This window comes from Trichechus manatus, unplaced genomic scaffold (genome assembly GCF_000243295.1).
Source record: "Trichechus manatus latirostris isolate Lorelei unplaced genomic scaffold, TriManLat1.0 scaffold00061, whole genome shotgun sequence".
NCBI lineage: Eukaryota > Metazoa > Chordata > Mammalia > Sirenia > Trichechidae > Trichechus > Trichechus manatus.
The window spans coordinates 7,768,564-7,789,940 of NW_004443997.1; the positions used below are offsets into that span (position 1 = coordinate 7,768,564).

The following is a 21,377-nucleotide window of genomic DNA, read 5'->3' on the forward strand; positions in this document are numbered from 1 at the left end:
GATTGACTTATTTCACTCTGCATAGTGCCATCCAGATTTATGCATGCTGTGAGATGTTTTTCAGCCTCATCATTGTTCTTTATTGTTGCGTAGTATTTCATTGTGTGTATATACCATTGTTTATCCATTCTTCTGTTAATGGGCACCTAGATTGTTTCCATCTTTTTGCTGTTGTGAATAGTGCCACCATGAACATGGGTGTGCATATGTCTATTTGTGTGATGGCTCTTATTTCTCTAGGATATATTCCTAGGAGTAGGATTGCTGGATCATATAGTATTTCTATTTCTAGCTTTCTAAGGAGGCGCCATATCGTTTTCCATAGTGGTTGTACCATTTCACATTCCCACCAGCAGCGCATAAGAGTTCCAATCTATCCGCAACCTGTCTAACATTTGTTATTTTCTGTTTTTTGATTAGTGCCAGTAATGTCGGGGTGAGATAGTATCTCATTGTAGTTTTGATTGCATTTCTCTAATGGCTAATGATTGCAGGCATTTCCTCATGTGTCTGTTAGCTGCTTGAATGTCTTCTTTGGTGAAGTATGTGTTCATATCTTTGCCCATTTTTTAAGTGAATTATTTGTCTTTTTGTTGTTGAGGTGTTGAAGTGTTCTATAGATTTCATTGTATTTTTGAGAACTGCTCTTTATTATGATTGTTACTTTATTCATCCAGCTAATATTTAATTAGCTACTGCTGTGTGTGTTCCAGGCAATGTGAATTTATTATACTTTTTCCTATGACTTTATATAACATCAAAAGATTGTTTTCTCTCTGTTGCATTTTCATGTTAGTAATTTAAATAAAGGAGTTTGAACAGATATGACAGTTAACAAATGTGGGAACACAAGGTAGAAAGTACTAGTATTTGAAAAATATTCATTCTCCATCCCATGGCTGATAATATATGTCCTGCCTTCAGCCTTGGTGGCACAGTGGTTAAGCGTTTGACTGCTAACCAAAAAGTCTGCAGTTCCAGGCTGCTCCTTCGAAACCCTATGGGGCAGTTCTACCCTGTCCTGTAGGGTCGCTATGAGTGGGAATCGTCTCGATGGCAACAGTTTTGTTGTGTTTTGTTTTTACCTTCACTGTTATATTCATTACCTTAATTTACACTCCAATTTTATTAAGGAAATCTAAAGAAGCAAGAGCAGACTTGTCAAAGATCTGACTCCTATAGAGAGCAATTTCAGAGAAAGCTTCATATTAAAAGATACCTCCAGCCATAAAATTGTTCCCCAGATATTGTTCAAATTATCTCTCATTGTCTAAAATACTACGGAATTGCTCTTCTCTGTTGTATATTTTTAACTTTAATATATCTTAAAGTTGCTTTCATCCAGTGGTATACCGGTAGATTTAACGAATGACTGTCTGGGGGATGGGAAGCCCTGATTTGTAAATTTTCCAATTTCCATGGTGTAAATACTCCCACTATAGCCAATTCAAGCTACCAGTGTGATTCGCTGAATGCAGAGTTGGGAAAAGATATCCACAATTGGCCTTCCAAAGCCAGTATTAGCTGGCTGTAGCACAACACTGCCTTTATCTAGATATTTGTACATGTTTAAATTAAAAATCCTTAATCTAAAAAAAAAAAAAATCAGTTCTTTAAAAAAAATTTTGTTCAAATTTTTAAATTTAGATTTTAATTTTTTTTTTTTAATTTCTTCTATCTTGGACTCCAAATTACTGTGTTCCAGTTTCATTTTCAGACTATGGTTTCCTCTTTCCCTAAGATGTTTGGCCTATAAAGAAGAGTTTGGAAACTTTGTAGTACATTTCCAATTGCTTCATTCACCCCTTCTAACAAAGAAACATATGGTAAAGATGCACAATTCTTCTGATTTTTTTTACATAAATGAGATACTAATGTAAAAAAATGAACATAATTCAGAGAGGAAATTTAGAATATTTACTTAATTTTTTTTCAATAAGTAATAGATTCACATGGTTTAGAAATCAAAAAATGTAACAGGCATGTGGTAAAAGGTCTTCTTCCATCCTTGGTCCTATCCATCCAGTTTCTATCCCACCTCTGCCAACACTCACAGGAAAGCACTGTAATTTGTTGCTTGTGTCTTTTTCCAGCATTTCTTTATGACTACACAAACAGATAGGAATACATAGTTAAGTTATTTCTTTACACACCCAAGTTAACATATGCATGTGGTTCTATACTTTAATTTTTTTCTTAACAGTATCTTGGAGATCTTACTATATTAGTAACTTGAAAATGTTTTCATTTTATTAATGGCATCTTAGTATTCTATTATATGGTTATAATATAACTTATTTAATTGGTCCTCTATTGATGGATATTGAAGTGGTAGATTTCTTTTTTAGATTTTAGTATCATGCTATTCGTTCTTTCATTGCATGGGAAATTGATCTAATAAATTTATTTACACTGATTTTTTTGGTGATTCAGCAGAAATATTTATGTACTTTAGAAAGGTTATGATGAACTTCCAGCAATACTATGCAGAACTTGACAAGATGGTACTGGCCAAATTCATAGGACCAAAGCTAGCTAAGATAATTTCGAAGAAATAGAATTTGGACAGAAGATCACTGTATCAAAATCCATGCAGAATAATTAAACCAGTTTGGTACTTGTGTAGGGAGAGACTAAATGCCAATAGAACAGACTAAAAAACCTAGAAACAGACTCGTGTATAAGTGGGATTTTAGTATAACACAAAAAAGGCATACAGATGAGTGAGGAAAAGTTGGCCCATTCAGTAAGTCATACTGAGACAATGTTGTTTATATGATAAAAACTACAATTAGATTTCTAGCTTATACACAAAAATAAACTCCAGACTGATTAAATACCCGAAAGTAAAACTTCAATACTTTTAAGAGAAGTCTCTTTGCGCCTCAGTTTCCTCACTTATAGAATTGAGATAATAATAGTACCTACTTCATGGGGTTGTTATGAAGATTTATGAGGTAATGTGTATAAGACACTTAAAACGTGCTGGCACATAATAAGCGCTATGTAAGTATTATTGTTGTTCCTATTATTACTCTAGGAGATTATCTGTATGATATGAGGATGTTGTTGTGTGCCCTCAAGTTGATTCTGACTCATAGCGACCCTATAGGACAGGGTAGAACTGCTGTAATCTTTACGGAAGCAGACTGCCAGATTTTTCTCCCCTGAGAGGCTGGTGGGTTCGAACCACCGATCTTTCAGTTAGCAGCCGAGTGCTTAACCACTGTGCCACCAGGACTCCTTTGATATCTGGACGGGGAGGAATTTTGCTAAATTATTTTTTAAAAACAAAGAAAAATATGATAACTTTTACTACTTTAAAATATAAAGCTATATGTAAAACACAAAGTTTAAAAGATAAGCCATAGACTAGGAAACATATAGAACTATCAGAGTATTAGATGGTTGAAATATGTCTATCAGAGTATTGGTTCAGAATTTATAAAGACCTCCTATAGTTTAAAAAAGAAAAAGACAAACAACCAGTGGAAAAATGGGCAAAAAATATAATCAAGCAGTTCATTGAAGAGGAAACCTAAATGGACAAGAAATATCAAAAGATACTCAACCTCTTTAGTAATCAGGGAAATGCAAGTTAAAACCATTTCACAGTAATCAGATTGGCCATAATTTTTAACTCTGAGGATAATAAATTTGAGGGAGCTGCTAAGGAAACAGGAACTCATATACACTGTTGGTAGAAATGTAAATTGGTACAGCCATTTTGGAGTGCAAATTGGCAGAGTAGTAAAGTTGATGAGTAGCATTCTCAGTGACCCAGCATTTCACTTCTAAGTATATACTTTAGAGAAATCCTTATGCATGTACATTGGAAAATATGAACAAGGAAGCAACCTTGTTTCTGGTGGCAGGAAAAAAAAAAAAGGTAGAAACAAATTTTCATCCAAAGGAGAATGGATAATTATGGAATACTATATTGCATTTAGAATGAACTGGATCAACATGTATCATCATGGATAAACCTCAAAATCATAACATTGAATATTTATTGAACAAAGAAAGTTGCAAATGTGTAGGTACAGTATGATACCAGTTATAAAAGTTTTATATATATTTTTATAAATTGTTTATGAGCATATATATGTACTAATAAAACATAAGAACATAGATGTGAAGGATACAATTTAAAAGTAGTAAACTGGAGGGAGGAAGGGGAATGGGTTATATCTGTATCTTTTTTTTTGAAGGAAAAAATCTGAGACGAATAGGACAAAATAATGAGAAATCTAAGTGATAGGTCACTGTGATAATATTCTGCTATTTTATGTATTTAAAACACTTAATAATTTAACTTCTAAAAATCAGAAATAAATGTACATTCCTTAAAAAAAAAAAAAAACTACTCTGTGCATAGCATATAATCTTAAAAAGAGTAAGTTTTATATAGATACCCTGGATTTGAGTCTTGGCTTTACCCTCACTTAGGTGCGTGTAACTCCAGCAGGCATTCACATAGTCTAGGGTGTGAATGATGCCTCCTGGAGTTGTGTAACATGGTGGTTCTGGCTATGTCACCTGAGGAAATTTCTTAACTTCCCTAAGCCTCAATTTTCTCATCTGTTAAGTGAAGACAACAATACATGTATCATAGATAGTTTCAGGATTCAATAAGAGAACATATGTAAAGTATTTAACATAGTATCTGGCACATAGTAAATGCTCAATATTAGCTAATTATGTTCATATACACTTATTATATTTAATTATTTTATTATCATTTGTAGTAATCTATAATTATGACAGATTATTCTTATTTTTCATAATTTGTATTCTAGGAAGTAGAAACTGAACTAAACATTTACTTTTAACACTGAGACCATAACAGCAGCTCCTCAGTTATGACACTTTGAGTTGAACTTATAGCCAGTAAGGTTCAGCTCTTCAGATGCCCACCTATTAGGTTAACTATTTTTTCTTACCAAAATCTTTCTAAAACGTAACATGAACTTTACCCTTTACAACCTTCTTTGAAAGAGCAAACAACATATATCCCTTCATGATAAGTCGGGATCATCATTACATCAGTTTTTTGTACTGTCTAGATGTAGTAATGACTCAGGTTTCAAGTAGCAGTTGACTTTGGGCAAAACAAGTTTGGATCCCAGGAATACCTTAGTACTGGCTCTCTTTGAGACAGTCCCTGGTATGTACTTACTTTCTAATTTTACCTTCCTTATAAAAATGAACTGAAATATGTATAACAACAGCCTAGTTTTAATTGCCTTTTATAAAATGATGTACTGAATTAAAGAGCCAAGTAGCCTTCTTCCAAATTGTTGTCTTATCTTCTATACCAGCTATTCCTTCAAATTGCCTGGTGGTGCCATGATTAAAGAACTCGGCTCCTAACCGAAAAGGTTGGTAGTTCAAACCCACCAGCCACTCTACAGGATAAAGATGTGGCAGTCTGCTTCCGTAAAGATTTACAACCTTAGAAACCCTATGGGGCAGTTCTACTCTGTCCTGTAGGGTTGCTGTGAGTCGGAATCATCTCAACGGCACAATAACAGTATTGATTTATGCTTGAGAGCATAGACTTTGCAGTTAGATAAACTTGAGTTCAAATTCCAGCTCTGCCATTTATTAGCAGAGTTATTTTAACTCCCTGTGAAATTTGCATAATAAGATCCTTTACCTTTTGGGGATTTTCTAGATTAAATGAAAATATGGATTTCAATGAGTATTTATTGTATCTGATACATAGTACATGCTCTATAAATGTTAACCATTATCAGCACAGTCCTAATGTGAACTGTATTTCATCCACATTTTTTCTCAACTTTTTAACATTTATTTAAAAATAGGGGATATTTTACAGTTAACAACATCCTATAATTATAATTGGCAACATTTTTCTTAGCTGTATATAAAATAGTGGTTCATCTTACAGTCAGTGGTGTCTGAGATTCTGATAAGTAGTAGTAGAAACTCAGTAAATATTCAGAAAATAAAATTGTTATCAAGGACATTTAGCTTCTCAGCAATTATACAAAAATTTTTATACCAATAATATAATAAATCGTACAGATACCTCTTTGACAGCTTTAACACGTCTTTATCTGCCTATCATTACTTTAAAAGAAGTATTTTTTTACATGAAATAAGAAAGTTAAACTGCTTCAGATATAATCCTAAAAAATTATTTCTCTAAGTAATGTTTGAGGTTTAATGAAATTCCAGGTACAAACAACATGTTTGAAATTGTACTTTTAATGTTGTAATTAGATTGGAAGTTGTGGATATTGCCTGAATAATTTGTTGTCCCCTTTCCTCATGACATCTCTTGTAAAAAAATTTGTATGTCAGAAAACACCCTAATCTGTAAATTGAATTACTGAGGTAACATCACAAAGCCAGAAGATGATGATATTATCAGCCCTTTCCCTCTTTTCTCGGGATCAAAATCTACAGTTCCTACAGGGTTATGCCTGTTTTAGAACTTATCTTTGCTAAATTGACCTTTCATTGAATGCATGGCGACTCCATGTGTGCAGAGTAGAACTGCTCCGTAGGGTTTTCAGTGCTGTGATCTTTCGGAAGCAGATCTCCAGGTCTTACTTCCAAGGCACCTCTGGGTGGATTCAAACCACCAACTTTTTGCCTAGTATTTGAGAAATCCAGTTGAGGGCAGCAAAGCAGCAAAGTTGATCTTCCATAGAAACAAAAAAAGGAGCAAACCCATTGCCGTCAAGTCGATTCTGACTCATAGCAACCCTATAGAACAGAGTAGAACTGCCCCCATAGGGCTTCCAAGGAGCAGCTGGTGAATTTGAACTGCCAACCTTTTGGATAGCAACTGAATGCATAACCACTGTGCCACCAGGGCTCCCTTCCATAGAAAGAACTAGTTAAATGCATGAATCCTCTGAAAACTCTTGGACATGGAAATTTTCAGTCACCAGATATATTGTATGAGCTCAAACATAGCAACGATTGTGAGATCGCACAGTATCTGGGCAGTGTTTCGTTCTGTTGTACATAGGGTTGGTATGAGTCGGAACCGACTCGACAGCATCTATCAACAACAGCAACAGTTTTAAGAGAAGTTAATCTGATGTCCTTCTATTTAAACTACAGACATTTAGTTCACCAGCAGAGATCATGGTAGAAGCTGGCAAATGGTATATCAGCATTGTTCAGGGAACTGACCTTATTCAGAAATGAATTCTCCAGGAAAAGGAAAGACATAAATATTGTTGTTATGCAGTTTCTTTGCCTAGAATTTTCTTGTTCCCCATTAGGCACTCATTTTTAATCTGTAAATGATGGATGCTGTGATAGCTGTTTTGAGGGGTTGTGTGGAGCCCTGGTGATGTAGTGGTTAAGAGCTCAGGTGCTGACCAAAAGATCAGCAGTTCACATCCACCAGCTGCTCCTTGGAAACCCCGCCGGGCAGTTCTACTCTGTGCTTTAGGGTTGCTATGAGTAGGAATCCACTCAATAGCAACGCGTTTGGTTTTATTTAGTTTTCTAATGCTGCATTTAGTTTTACTTTTTCATTTGGAAATACTAGTACTATCTATTATAAAATGCCGTGGGTTATTTGAGAGGCACTGTGGCCTAGTGAAAAGAGCACAGGCTTTGGGGTCTTATAGGACTGGGTTGAAATCCAGTGTAGCCGTTTACTATGTGACTTGGTCTCATAATTTAACCTAGCTGAACCTCAGTTTCTTCACTTGGAAAATTGAGATAATAATGACTGTTGTGCCAGGCTATTATGAGAATTATGAATAATATAAGTAACATGTCTAAGACAATGAGTGCCTAGCATGTAGTAGGAACTCAAAAAATGGTAGCAGTTTTTATTGTTATGAACCACATTCATTGATAAGAAATCTTTTGCCTTTTCAGGGAGTATTGCTCTAAAGATAGGACCACTGTTTGATCTGTTTATTAAAATAAAGCTCAGTCTACGTGCTGTAAGTTAACATGATCCTTGCCAAGCAGAGCAGTATCCATCAGCTACACTGAACGGACCTTCCTAAACCTTAATCTCATATAACACAGATAGAACATCCACACACACACAAAAAAAAATCTGAATAGAAATCACTACTTTTTCTTTTAATTTAGTTAGATTTTTTTCTTTTTTTAATGCTTCTACCTTTTGCTTTCATTTGAGAAAATGTGGATTCCATATCACAGGGTGGTTTCCCAGTTTCTATTCTGTTGCTTATATAGAAGCTTCTGTGCAGACCATTGTATGCTACAGTAAGGGTTGGCAAACTTTCTAGAAAGGGCCAGATAGTAATATTTTATGCTTTGCAGGTCATACAGTCTCTTTTATAATTACTCTACTCTGCCGTTGTAGCCTGAAAGCAGCCATAGAAATTAAGTTAATGAATGGACATGGCTGTGTTCCCATAAAACTTTATTTACAAAAACAAGCTTCCAGCTGAATTTGACCCGTGGGCTATCGTTTGCCAACCTTTGCTGTTCAGTATTCTAGCCTAGCAATGAACCCTCTCACCATGGCTTAGAGTATTTATGTAGCACATCTAGCAAAGTACTTGAACATAGGTGAGGCCATCTGAAGCTAATATTTATAGAATGCTTCCCAGACTGTGGAACTGTGCTGTGGTTGGAATACCTTTATCATGTGCTTCTCTTCTAGAGTGATTCTACTGTCTTGTGACCAGCTATCTTCTGGTCTTGTTCGCTGGCAGAGTGCTGGCTACCTGTTGGGCTCCCCACTCCTGTTTCAGATCTGAGCTACTACCTTTCTTCTTGTTAAATTGGGGCTTTGTTATTGTTGTTCTTTCATCTTCTTTTTCCTAAATTTCTTTTTCCTTTCTAAACGAATAATTTATTTTATAACGATCAGCACAACGTTGGTTCTTATGAGGCAAAGGTTAAAGATGTCCCAAATGTCTGCCGTTTCCAAGCTGCTGTACCACTGCATCATCTTGAACATCAACTACTCCCTCTCACCTCAATACTCTCCCTCCTGTCTTTGGGTTCCCTAATTTCTTGCAACGTCTCATAGAACTCACGGACCATATAAAGGAAATGGCTCACGGGGTTTTGGAGGCTGGCAAGTCCCAAATTCGTGGGTCAGATGTAGACTTCTCCCTAGCCCTCAGTCTCTGCCCAAAAGCACCCAGCTTTCTTCCTCCATGGGCCAGGAAGCCCACTGCACCATCTCCTGTGGCTCTCTTCTTCTTTGGTGGCGGTGGGCTCTCCTCTTTGCTCTGGAATTGGCCCTCTTTTAAGGCAAAACTGACCAATCCCCTTGGTAGGCCACAATTATCCTATCATACAGTCACCTGGGTGGGAGTTACAAGACCATGGCTTTAAAGGTGACACACGGACGTATTAATCCACCATACTTTCTTTAATCCTCTTTCCCTGCTGTATCTCCTTTGCAACTCAGTATTCTTCAGAGCAGCTTGCATTTTCTACCTTTTGCCAGTGAGTGAGAGAGGGCATCTGTCCTTCTGATAGTGAATCGGGCCATCATCATATAGTATTTGACATAAACCCCAAGACTTAGTCTCTTTTCAGTCATTTTTGGGACAGCTTGCTGCACAAAGATTCTTTTTTCGTTGACAAAGTTCTCTCTTTGACTTACGTTGCCTTGTTTTCATTTATTTATTTAACAAGTAGTATCAGATCACCTTCTGTGTACCAGGTGCTTGCTATGTTCAGCATTGGGGATACAAAGATGAACATAAGAGACGTTGTCTCTGCCCTCATGAAGTTTAGCAAAGAGAACACACATTAAAATAAAGAATTGCTCAAATAATTAATTATGGTTGTGATATGTGGTAGAAATGAAAAGTATAATTTACAATGACAAAATTTAATGGGAGACCTAGAGGTCAGAGAAGTCTTTCCTGAGGAAGTGATTGTAAGCATATGATAATCCCTGAATAAATATATATTAAATTAATGAAGAAATGAAATTATATTTAAGCCGAAAACTGAAGGATTGGCAAGAATTAGACAGATAAAGGTTAGGGAGTGGAAGGTAGAAGGAGAGTCCGGAGAGAGAAGACAGCATGCATGAAAGACGCTGACCTTGGTTCTTTCAGTGAAGTGAAAGATGGTATGAGAAGAGGGCAAAGCGGTGCCACTCAAAATGAGGCTCTATGTACCCAGGGCCATGTTAATGAAGGCCTCATAGGCCATATTTAAGGTTTTGAGCTATGTCCTGAGAGTGATGGGAAACCATTGCTGGTTACATGATGAGTTCCTAGTCCCTGTGGCTTTAAGTTTTTGAAGTTGCAGAAGGCCAAACTCTAGAAACTTTCTATAACCCACCTCCTGAAAAATAAAATAAACCTGAACGAGTTGTTTTTCTTCTGCATTTGAAACAGATATAAATCCATTTGTCCACATAGCAACTTTCAGATTTATTTCCATTTACTAAAAGTTCATGTCCTTATAATACTGGTAGATTTTTGGTGAGTGTTTTAGTCATCTAGTGCTGCTGTAACAGAAATACCACAAGTGGGTGGTGTTAACAAAGAAATTTACTTCTTGCAGTTTAGGAGGCTGGAAGTCCAAATTCAGGGCACCGGTTCCAGGGGAAGGCTCTGTGTCCAGTCTCAGGAAAATTCTTGTCTCAGTTTTTCTAGAGTTCTTCTCTGCATTCCTTGGAGTTCTCCATCTGGCGTCTGTCTTTCCCCCCTTTGTGCTTGCTTCTCTTTGTGCCTAATCTGTTCTTTTTATGTCTCACAAGTAATTAGGTCTAGGACACACCCTACATGGATATGGCCTCATTAACAAATGGGATTATATCCACAGGTATACAGGAGTTAGGATTACAACACATATTTTAAGGGGACATAATTAAGTCCCCAACAGTAAGTGTAAAGTATCCCACTGAGAGGTCAATAAAAATATTTGTAGAATCATAGAATATCACATTCCAAAAGTATGAGAGACCGTTTAATCAAGACTATATGACACCCCTCCAAAGCATCAGTGATGGATAGTTGATAGTTGTCCCTGACTTCAATGTTGTCAGTGACTTAAAGCTTCTCAACATTGTCCATTCTGGGTTCTTTTTTTTTTTCCCCACATTGGCTTTTCATAAATTCTTCCTTCCATGAGTGAAAATGTCTTCTTTATAACTTCTACCCTTATATCTTGTTCTGTTTCTTAGAACTGCATAGAATAAGTCTAATTCCCCATTTTAGGAATGGTTAATAGAAGAATCTTTACTTCAAAGTCAAGGTTCTTTGGTGAAATCAGAGATCAGATTATGAATTAGAAAGTGGGACTGTATATAAAATCTGTTAAGGTAAGTGCTGTAGGGAATCCCTGCATACTGCAAATGGTTAACATGTTCAGCTGCTAACTGAAAGGCTGGCGATTCAAGTCTACCCAGAGGTACCTCAGAAAGACCTGACAATCTACTTCTAAAAAATTAGCCACTGAAAACCCTATAGAGCACTCTGACATTCATGAGGTCACCATGAGTCAGAATCTACTCAACAGCGGCTGGTTTGTTTGTTTAATCAAGGTAGAGTAAGATAGTGGTTCCATCTTCTATGCCATAATACCTTACAAATAGCATAGAATTAAGCATCCTCAGACTAGAACCTCGTTTCTTTGATTTAGTCAACAAATGGAGCACCTAATCTGTGAATAGCATTTCATTCATAGTCTGGGGGAATAAATAAAAGAATAAGAGTATTAGGGTTATAAGATCTTGTTCTTAGAGCTTATGGTTTCTTTTGAGAAGAATATTTGTATGTTTGTGTAAATGCAATAGTTGAGCAGCATACCAAAGGAGAGCTGTGTATAGGAGTTCCAAAAAAGAAATCATGATGGGCTGGGGTGGAGTCAATCCTCTATTAAGAAATACCTCACGCACTGAGTTTCTCTTTAGAATGGGCTAGACCAGACCGTGTTTATTTTTTATCCTCCTCTTCTTCCCTTCTACTTCCCCCCTTCCCCTCCACCCCTAGCAGTCCTTTGGCTTGGATGAGCCTTCAAACAGTGCTCAGTGAATCGTTTGACCTCCCATGCTGTGTTAGTAATGTTTAAGATGTTCCATTCCATAGTCATCTTTTTTTCCCCTTCATTCTTCTTTTCTGTGCTTTCTGAATTTTTTAATGAGTACGTATTTCTTTTTATTTAAAACACACACACACACACACGCACAGACACACACAAAGAAGTTCGTATCTATCGTGGAAAGATGTTCACACCTACTGTGGGGAGACAGGCAAAGGCCAACTTTTGCAAACGTGCAAAAAATCAACTTTTTCTTTCACTCTTGAAATGGGTTCTGTTAGGAGCTTTGCCAGTGTACTTTAAGATGACCAACAGCTTCTTCTGAATGTCTATCCTGGGATGACCTTAGAAATGAAAATAAGTGGATTATGTGACATGATGACGGTAATAAGCCATTAGTTTAGCAGCAAAGCTTTGTTCATCGTTCCTTATTTCTCTATCCACCTGATTTCTTTTAAGAGTTGCTTCATTAGCCTGAGATCAGAAAAACTGCATGGTGCCTGGCTGCCATCAATGACCGCCCTGACAAGGAACACAACAGAGAGTCCCAGACAGAGCAGGAGAAAAATGTAGAACAGAATTCAAATTCACGTAAAAGACCAGACTTAATGGTTTAATAGAGACTGGAAGAACCCCCGAAACTATGGCCCCTGGATGCTTTGTTAACCCAGAACTGAAACTGTTCCCAAAGCCCACTTTTCAGATAAGGATTAAACAGGCCTATCAAACAAAACATATTACACGTGAGGAACATGCTTCTTTGTTCAATCAAATATACGAGACCAAATGGGCAGCTCCAGTCCAAAAGCAGGATGAGAAGGCAGGAAGGGACAGGAACTGGATGAACGGACACAGGGAACCTGGGCTGGAAAGGGGGAGCATGCTGTCACATTGTGGGGATTGCAACCAATGTCACAAAACAATATGTATATAAATTTTTGAATGAGAAATTAACTTGAGCTGTAAATTTTCACCTAAAGCACAATAAAAAAATAAAAGTAAATAAAAAAATAATTGCTTTATTATTTTTCTTTCATCTTCTTCCAGCGGAACGGAAGCCCCCCCTTTTCAACATGAATGCAATGAGTGCCTTATATCACATTGCCCAGAATGACTCACCAACATTACAGTCCAATGAATGGTAAGACTCTGCTATCGTTCTAAATCTCTAAGAAAATCACCGTATGCATTTGACACTTTCATCAAATTATATATTTTAAATATCTGACCTAGAAAGCATTTTTTTCATTGTATGTTTTAATAAATGACACTGATGCCTTACAAGTATTAACTGTACATGCACATATTTTTTATTTAGTTCTGCCCTCACCATGGCTTACATGGTGCTCTTAATGTGTGTAGTAACTGAAATTCTACAGGGAACATGCCCTTCTACCTTCCTAACAAGTCTAGTGTCTCAAGTCATGACGGTCTTATATTGATCATTGCAGCTCTTATTACTTCTCAGTAGAGATAAAGTACCCTCTCTGATGTCATAATTTTTCCAGTTGTCATTTGTTTTACTAAGTGTATATTTAAATGGATTGAGATAGAACATATACTATCTATTCAGAAGGTGTATTGTTCTTTGCTGAAGTTTACAACATTTTGGCAACTATTTGGGCCAGAAGACTTTTACAGAAAGGGGGAAATTTTGAATAAGAGTGGAAAAAATGGAATTTTCAAGAGAGGAATTGTTTTTGTTCAGACAGCATATTTCTGGGTTCTCCGACTTCATGGTTTTCCATGCTTCAAGTTTTACTACCTGGTTATAAGTTGTGGACAGTGGATGAGTTCCAATTGGTAATGAAGAATATAGGCTAGAGACTATGAAAGTTGTTATCTTTGGAGAGAAAAATGTATATAAACTATTACATAGTATTTTTTATTTTCTGATATAAATTATGGTTGTCCTTCTTTAGTTATTAAGATATATTTATATCTTGATGAACTTGAAATTGTGTCCACAGTCATTATCTAAAAGAATTAATTTTAGATACCATAAACGTGAAAATGATCCAGTTCTCCTGATATTCCAAAGTATTTTAAGGAACATCTCATAAAAATGCAAAAATTTTCCCATAAATGAAAATTGTTTTAAGTAATCAGTGTGCCTTACAGACCCTGACTGTATTTTCCTTCAATGTATTTGCACACACAGGACAGACTCCTTTAGGAGATTTGTTGATTACTGCTTGCAGAAAATACCTCAGGAAAGGCCAACGTCAGCGGAACTATTACGGGTAATTTTTCAAATTTGTATTTGAGGGGGGGATTTCAAGTCATGTTGTACTGGAATATAGTAAATCATTCTGTGGCAGCCCATCATCACAAACTAAATTAGAATGTGTTGCCTCGTCATTTACCCAGAGATGATAGCTACGCATAGAAGGAATAAGATTATCTCAATGTATATGCTGTTTTCCCTGTGGATAGTTCTGTTTTTTACCTATCTTTTTCTTTTTTTCCTCCTCTCTTTTTGCCTTATGAGAAAGAATATTTCTCCTTGCTCTGGTCGTCATTGTGATGTTCCTATGACTACTATCTATATGAACTTTAATACAGTGCTGTTTCAGAACAGAGTGTACTACTGGTTCAAATGCCAACTCCAGGATTTTCAGTTAGGTTGTTGCCAAATCTTTAGGCAGTGAAGATATATGATATATATATAAAGCAGACATTTATATAGCATTACATCATACATGTTAGTGATAAAAATACCATGTTGCATTCATTTAAGTATCACATTTTTGAGCATCTCTTTTCATATAGAATTTTCTTATAGACTTTATACATAGGAGATATGTTGTGTCAATATCAGTGAGGTGTGTGGTAATCTTTTACAATATAAATACCTTTTATTTGATGTAAGACCTCTTTCTTTATGTTATCCAAACCTTTTTTTTGTTTGTTTTTTTATTTCATCTCTAGATTGACTGGATTTTGTTATTGAGCAGTTTTTGCAAGAAAAGCTCAAAAGGGCTGTATTGCATAAATTTGTGAGGCTTGAAAATGTCAGTTGCCTTTATACTTGAAGAGCACCTTGGCTGGGCCAAAAATTCTTGGTTTACGTTTTCTGTTTTTTTAGAACTCTGTAAACATCATTCTACTATTTTCTGGGTTTGGTGCTCCTGAAGAGGTTTGAGGTCTGAAGCCAACTGGTTTTTCCCCCCAGAAGTAATTTATTTTTCATTGTGAGTGACAGGCCACAGGAATATGGTGGCAAAGGTAACAGAGCAAAGGACTCTACCTAAGCTCCTTTGGTGTAGAGCTATCACATGTTTTAGACATGAACTACTCTGTGTACCTTAGCAACTACTCTATGTACCTCCACGTTTCTCTACGAAAAATCACAGCCAGAACAAAATACCAGAAACACCAGACACATAAGATAACATCTTTATTACTTTAAAATAAACAAGATTTAAGGAAAAAAAAAGGAAACCAAAAGCACTACCATAGACACCTTTGAATTATGGTGTTGGCAAAGAATATTGAATATACCATGACTGCCAAAAGAATGAACAAACCTGTCTTGGAAGAAGTACAACCAGAATGCTCCTTAGAAGCAAGGATGGTGAGACTATGTCTCACATACTTTGGACATGTTATCAGGAGGGACCAGTCTCTGGAGAAGGACATCATGCTTGGTAACATAGAGGTCAGCAAAAAAGAGGAAGACCCTCAACGAGATGGATTGACACAGTGGCTGCAACAATGGGTTCAAGCATAAAAACAATTGTGAAGATGGCACAGGACTGGGCAGTGTTTCGTTCTGTTATACACAGGGTCGCTCTGAGTCAGAACTGACTTGATGGCACCTAACAACAACAACAATAGAGAGAAAACAGGATAAATTTGGCTATATTAAAATAAAGGTGAAAAATCAAAGAAGAAGATATACAAAGATTCAAAAATGAAATTTTAGGGTAACAGACAACAGAAGGATATAAAAAGCAAGTAGGCACAGGTAAAGAAAGAAATGAAAGAAAAACTAAAACATAACAGAAGTCAAAATTATATTAGAAGGAACAAACTAATATAATAAACTTGACTGAACAGTCGGGTACATGGTGAATAGGCTTTAGGAAATAAAATAAAGTTAAGTGAAAGAGAAAAAAGTTCTAAAAATGATCATAGAGATAATACATGTGGAGGATAAAGGGACTCTAATATATGCAAGCCTATTATTCCTAAAGAAGAAAACAAAACACATCGAGCAGAAAATATTTAACAGTATACCTGAAGAAAACTTTTCTGTAAATAAATGTTTAGATCTTGATTTAATTTGATCTTAATTTAATTTGGTAAGTCAAATCAAACAGACTCGTCATTTATTCAACAAATATTTACTGATTGTCTACTGTGTGCCAAGTACTTTTCTAAGCACTGCAAATGCAGTAGTATGTTAGGAAAAGATGATCCCTGCCCTCATGGAGTTTATATTCTAATGAAGAAGTAAGAAAATAAACAAATAAATATATGATGTAATGTCAGGTAGTAGTAACATCTTTGCAGAAAATAAATCAGGGACAAGGATAAAGAGTGACAGTAGTAGCTCTGTTTTGGATAAAGGGTTAGGAAAGGCTTTTCTAAGGAGGTGGCATTTGAGCAGAGCTCTGAGGAGGGGGACCATGAAACTGATCCTCAGTGATTAAGAAATCATATCTTGGTGACTTTACTGAACTCTAAGGATAAAGAAAAACTCATCCAAGCAGGCTGGAGAAATGTATTTGTGTGATTTATTTTACGAAGTGATGGCTTCACACCAAAAGAAAATAAAGTGAAGTCCTTTTGCCCTGTTACTTCTGCCACCATATTCCTATGACCCACCACTCACAAGAAAAAAAAATTTACTTTTGGGTCAAAAAACCAGTTCAGATCTACCTTTTCAGGAACACTCAAAAGCCAGAAAACAGCAGAATAATGTTTACAGAGTTCTGAAAGAAAAGGAAGTGTAAACCAAGAATATTTCACTAAATCAAAGTGCTCTTCAATTATAAAGGTAGCTGACATTTTCAAGCCTCACAAATTTAGGCAATACAGACCTTCTGAGTTTTTCTTGAAAAAACTGCTCAATAACAAAATTCAGCCAATCTAGAGATGATACAAAAAGAAAGAGAGGGAAAAGGAAGTGAGAGGGGGGAAGTAGAGGGAAAAAAGAAGGAAGGGAAGGAGGGAAGAAGGGAGAGAGGGCTTAGGAGAGGCCTTTCTAAGAAGATGGCATTTGCGCAGAGCCCTGAACAGAGGGACTGAGAAACTGATCCTCATAAATTTTAAGCAACACAGGGAGAGAGGCAGGGGTAGCTTATCCATTAAGCAAGGTAAGCACGGGCTTACTTGTGCTTACTGATCTGTAGTGAACAATTTCACATGCATTTCACCATACCACATCAAAGTGAAACCTATGTGAAATTGTTCTCTACCGATTAGTAAGTAAGCACTAGTAAGCCCATGCTTACCTTGCTTACTGAGTCATCTACCCCTGTCAGGGATTGTTAATTTAAAAAGAGGCTTTGATGCTGTAGGAGGGTACTGTGGGATTGGGAGAGAGACAGATGCCAGCCATACCTAGAAGCAGAATCTTTGACATGATGAAAAAATGTGAAATTGTTCACTACAGATTAGTAAGTAAACGCAAGTAAGCTCCTGCTTACCTTGCTTATTGGATAATCTGCCGCTTGACGGAGGGAGGGATGGAAAGAAGGAGGAAGGAAGAATTATAGACTAGAGAAACTAATAAAAGGACTAGTGATTAACAGTGATTTTAAATTAGCAAAAAACATTTTTATCTATTTATTTTGCATGGGTAAAAAGACTGTACATTCTTCATTTTACTTTGCTTAGGTTAAATAATTTTTTTGAATAGGTAACACAAATTAACAAAAAGTAAAAATACACTAAAATCTCCTTCCTGTTCCAGGACCCACTCTGGAGTTAGCAACCACTGTCACAAATATCCAGAGAGAATTTATGTATATAGAAGTCAATTTTTTTTCTATTTTTACACAAATGGTAGCAAGCTATAAATGTTGTTCTACCTTGATTTATTTTACATTATAGTGTGCTTAGAATATTGTTCCATATTACTACACGTAGAGCTACCTCATTGTTTTTAATGGCTGCGTAGTATTCTCAGATGGACCATAATTTGTTTAACTTACCCATTTACAGTTTTCCAATCTTTTGCTGTTCAAAGTGTGATGAAATGAATATCCTTGTACATATATCATTTTGCATCTATATCAGGATATCTAAAGGATAAATTCGTAGAAGTGGAATTGCTTATCAAAGGGTATGAAAAACCAAGCCCACTGCCACTGAGTCAATTCCGACTCAGCGATCCAATAGAACAGAGTAGACCTGCCCCATGGGGTTTCCAAGACTGTAATCTTTATGGAAGCCATGGCCATATCTTTCTTCCTCAGAGTCGCTGGTGGGTTCCAACCACTGACCTTCTGCTTAGCCGCCAAGTGCTTAACCATTGTGCCGCCAGGGCTCCTCTTCAAAGGGAATATAGACTTAAAATTTAAGTAGATATTGCCAAATTGTCCTCCAAAGAGGACAATTATAGTCCTACAAACAAAGTATGAGTACTGAAACTTTTTGAACTTTGCTAATCAGATCGGTGAAAAATTTATCTGGTAGTTTTAATTTGTATTTTTCACTGTGAGTTTGGTTGAGCATTTTTTATATGTTGAAAAACCATTTCTGTTTTCTTTTCTGTGAACTCTATGATCTTTGCCCGTTTGTGTTGTATTGTTGGTTTTTCCTTATTGATTGGTAGTAAATCTTGAAAATATTATCTATCTTTTGATGTTCTTTATGCTGGACTTCTTTTGTGTGTTGGGGGAGGGTGGTCATGCAGATTTTTGTTACAAGGAACAAAGTAGAAATCCAGCTCTTTTTTGTTTTTTCACAGTTAGCTATTTAGTTTCCAAATATATATATATTTAATAATCCATCTTTTCTTCACTGATTAAAATGTCACTTTTATGTTGAATACATTTAAGTAACCTTAACTGAACTAAGGTACAATTATGGAAATGGTTAAAGAACAGAATGTAAATGTTATAAACATTGACAATGTAAAAATAATAAGGTAACTACAAAAATTAGGGGCAGGAAAGAAAAGTGTACTAATTTTCCTGTCAGATAAGATGGTCAGTAATACTATTTCAAGTTGAAATATATAGTTTTAAACAAAACAAAAGTAACTATAATCTCTTAAAGGTTTTTCATTATCTTTTTTTTCTTTCTTAATTTTAGAGGATCATTTAGGAATTGATAACTCTTCTGTTAAAGAAGTTGAAGCTGAAGTTAAGCAATTATTTTACTTCAGTCTGTTTTACTTCTGTTAAATTCAAGTATACCTTAATTTTATCAATTATACCTAAAATTAGCATATCTAAGATTACCATTTTAAATTATTTCTAGAAACCCGTCATTCAGAGATAGAGAATGTTTAGAATGATATTCCATAAATTAATGTTTATTTCTGGATGGTGAAATTTGGAGTGATTTTCTTTCACTTTCTTCTATGCATTTTTCTTTATTATTTCAATGTTTGAAAGTAAACATTATATTTACAAGAATGATAAAGCCATTCATTGTATTTACAAGAATGATAAAGCCATTCTATTAAGAGAGTCTGAGAACCTTTTCATTGTAGGGATGGAATAGACAATTGTAGCAGATTAGGGAATGAATGAAGGAGAAGTAGAGGCAATGAGTGCACGCTGCCCCTGAGCTATGGAGAACAGTGAGAAGCTGAGAAGGCAGAGAGAACAGTATGAGTAAAAGCATGGAATATGACTAGAATTAGCTAAAATAGTACTCTGCACTGGATAGGAAGGAGAAAGAAGAAGGAGGAGCGACTAGATTTGAGCCTATAACTATAAGCAGGAACCTGGCCGTAAAAGGCTGGGCTTTATTATGAAGGCAGTGAGATGTTTGTAAGATGTTTTTTGAAAATGTTTTTTAAAAAGGCTGAAACAGGTAAGGTTATAATTATTTCATGCAATAACAAGTCCAGGACATTGGAAAAGGAGATGTTGTAAGCAGTCCAGAACTATAAACAGCTCAACAAGCTCATTATTGGCCCAAGCTCCTTCTGTCTTCGTACTTCATCCTCCGTAGCAAGTAGCTTTTGTCTTCTTGGTCACAAAGTGGCTGCTGCGTCTCCAGGACTCAAATTCTTATTCCTGGCGGGAAGAAGGAGAAAGGGCAAAGGTAAAAATGCATTCTCCTCATGTTCCTTGACTTTTTATTCTAGAAAATAAAGCCTTCTTCAGGGACTTCTATCTGTATCTCATTGGCCAGCAGTCTGTCACATTATCTGTAACTGTAAAGAAGGCTGGAATTCAGCTATTTTCCTTTCTAGTGCTTACAGTAGAGGAAGACAAGGAAAAGGGGTTGGAATGGGGACAAGAAGGCTACCATATCTCAATTTGGTATTTTAGAAAGATAATTGTGGTGGTAGTACATCACCAGAAAACAAAACCAAAAATAAAGAAACCTGGATTGCTGCCTTAGTCCTTCCACTAATTAGCTTTGTAAATCACTTAACTTCTTTAGACCTAAGTTTCCTCACCTTGAAAATGAAAGGATTTCTAAGAGCCATTCCTGCTCTACAAGTCTGTGATCCTAAGTCATAGCTTGAAGTTTACTAGAAAGTGATTTGCTTTTATATAATTCCAGGCACTGGAGTAGCAAAATAATTTACTTTCTCCCTTTCTTTCTCATCCTTGAAATGTGCAGGTTATACTTGCTTCTGGGTATGGTGTTTCGTTTTCAGAAAAGACTCATTTCAGAGGAAGATATTTTATAAAAAACAGGAGCAAAAGCCGCAGCTCCCCTGGCAGCAAAGTCAGGGTGAGGAGCCACAAGACATGCAGATTGCTTTTCCCATGAAGGTTCTGCTCCTCATTTATCCCTGTTTGAATTAAGAAGAAATGAAATCCATTCTGTCATCTAAGGCGTACCACATTATATCTCATTTTCGCTATATCTTTACATCGTAATTTCATATAACTGAGTTTTCCACATACCTGAACCTTTTCCTTTAAAAAACAAAACTTCTCCCTTCCACTTTTTGGTATTTTTTGTGGAATCTTGCCAAAATTTATGATGTGCTTCACTGCCTTCTTAAAGAGAACTTAATCGACATAATTTTGCTTCCTGATGGCGCTGAGACAGTAGTGAACTCATGGGGTCTGAAAGGGCCATGTAAGTGGCATTTGCCCCTTTGCAGAAGAGCCCACAAACCTTTGTTCATTTTTGTTTGTTTATTTGGTAGATATGTGTCGTGGTTTGAATTATATCCCCCAAAAAATGTGTATATCAGTTTGGCTGGGCCATGATTTCTGGTACTGTGTGATTTTCCT

General features: G+C 36.1%; 1 protein-coding gene and 1 long non-coding RNA gene across 12 annotated transcripts in view; both read left to right on the plus strand.

The window, feature by feature from the left end:
• Nucleotides 1-21,377, plus strand: part of TAOK3 (TAO kinase 3) — a 178,154-nt gene that overhangs the window by 110,437 nt on the left and 46,340 nt on the right. For all 11 annotated transcript variants that reach the window (XM_023733765.1, XM_023733757.1, XM_023733764.1 and 8 more), the window contains 2 exons: nt 13,039-13,132; nt 14,153-14,234. In XM_023733765.1, coding sequence (XP_023589533.1) covers nt 13,039-13,132; nt 14,153-14,234 — 176 coding nt within the window. The remainder of the gene's footprint in view (nt 1-13,038; nt 13,133-14,152; nt 14,235-21,377) is intronic.
• LOC111821044 (uncharacterized) lies at nt 571-4,363 on the plus strand. The gene is made up of 2 exons (XR_002824526.1): nt 571-1,826; nt 3,951-4,363. It is a non-coding gene; the product is annotated as an uncharacterized LOC111821044 (long non-coding RNA).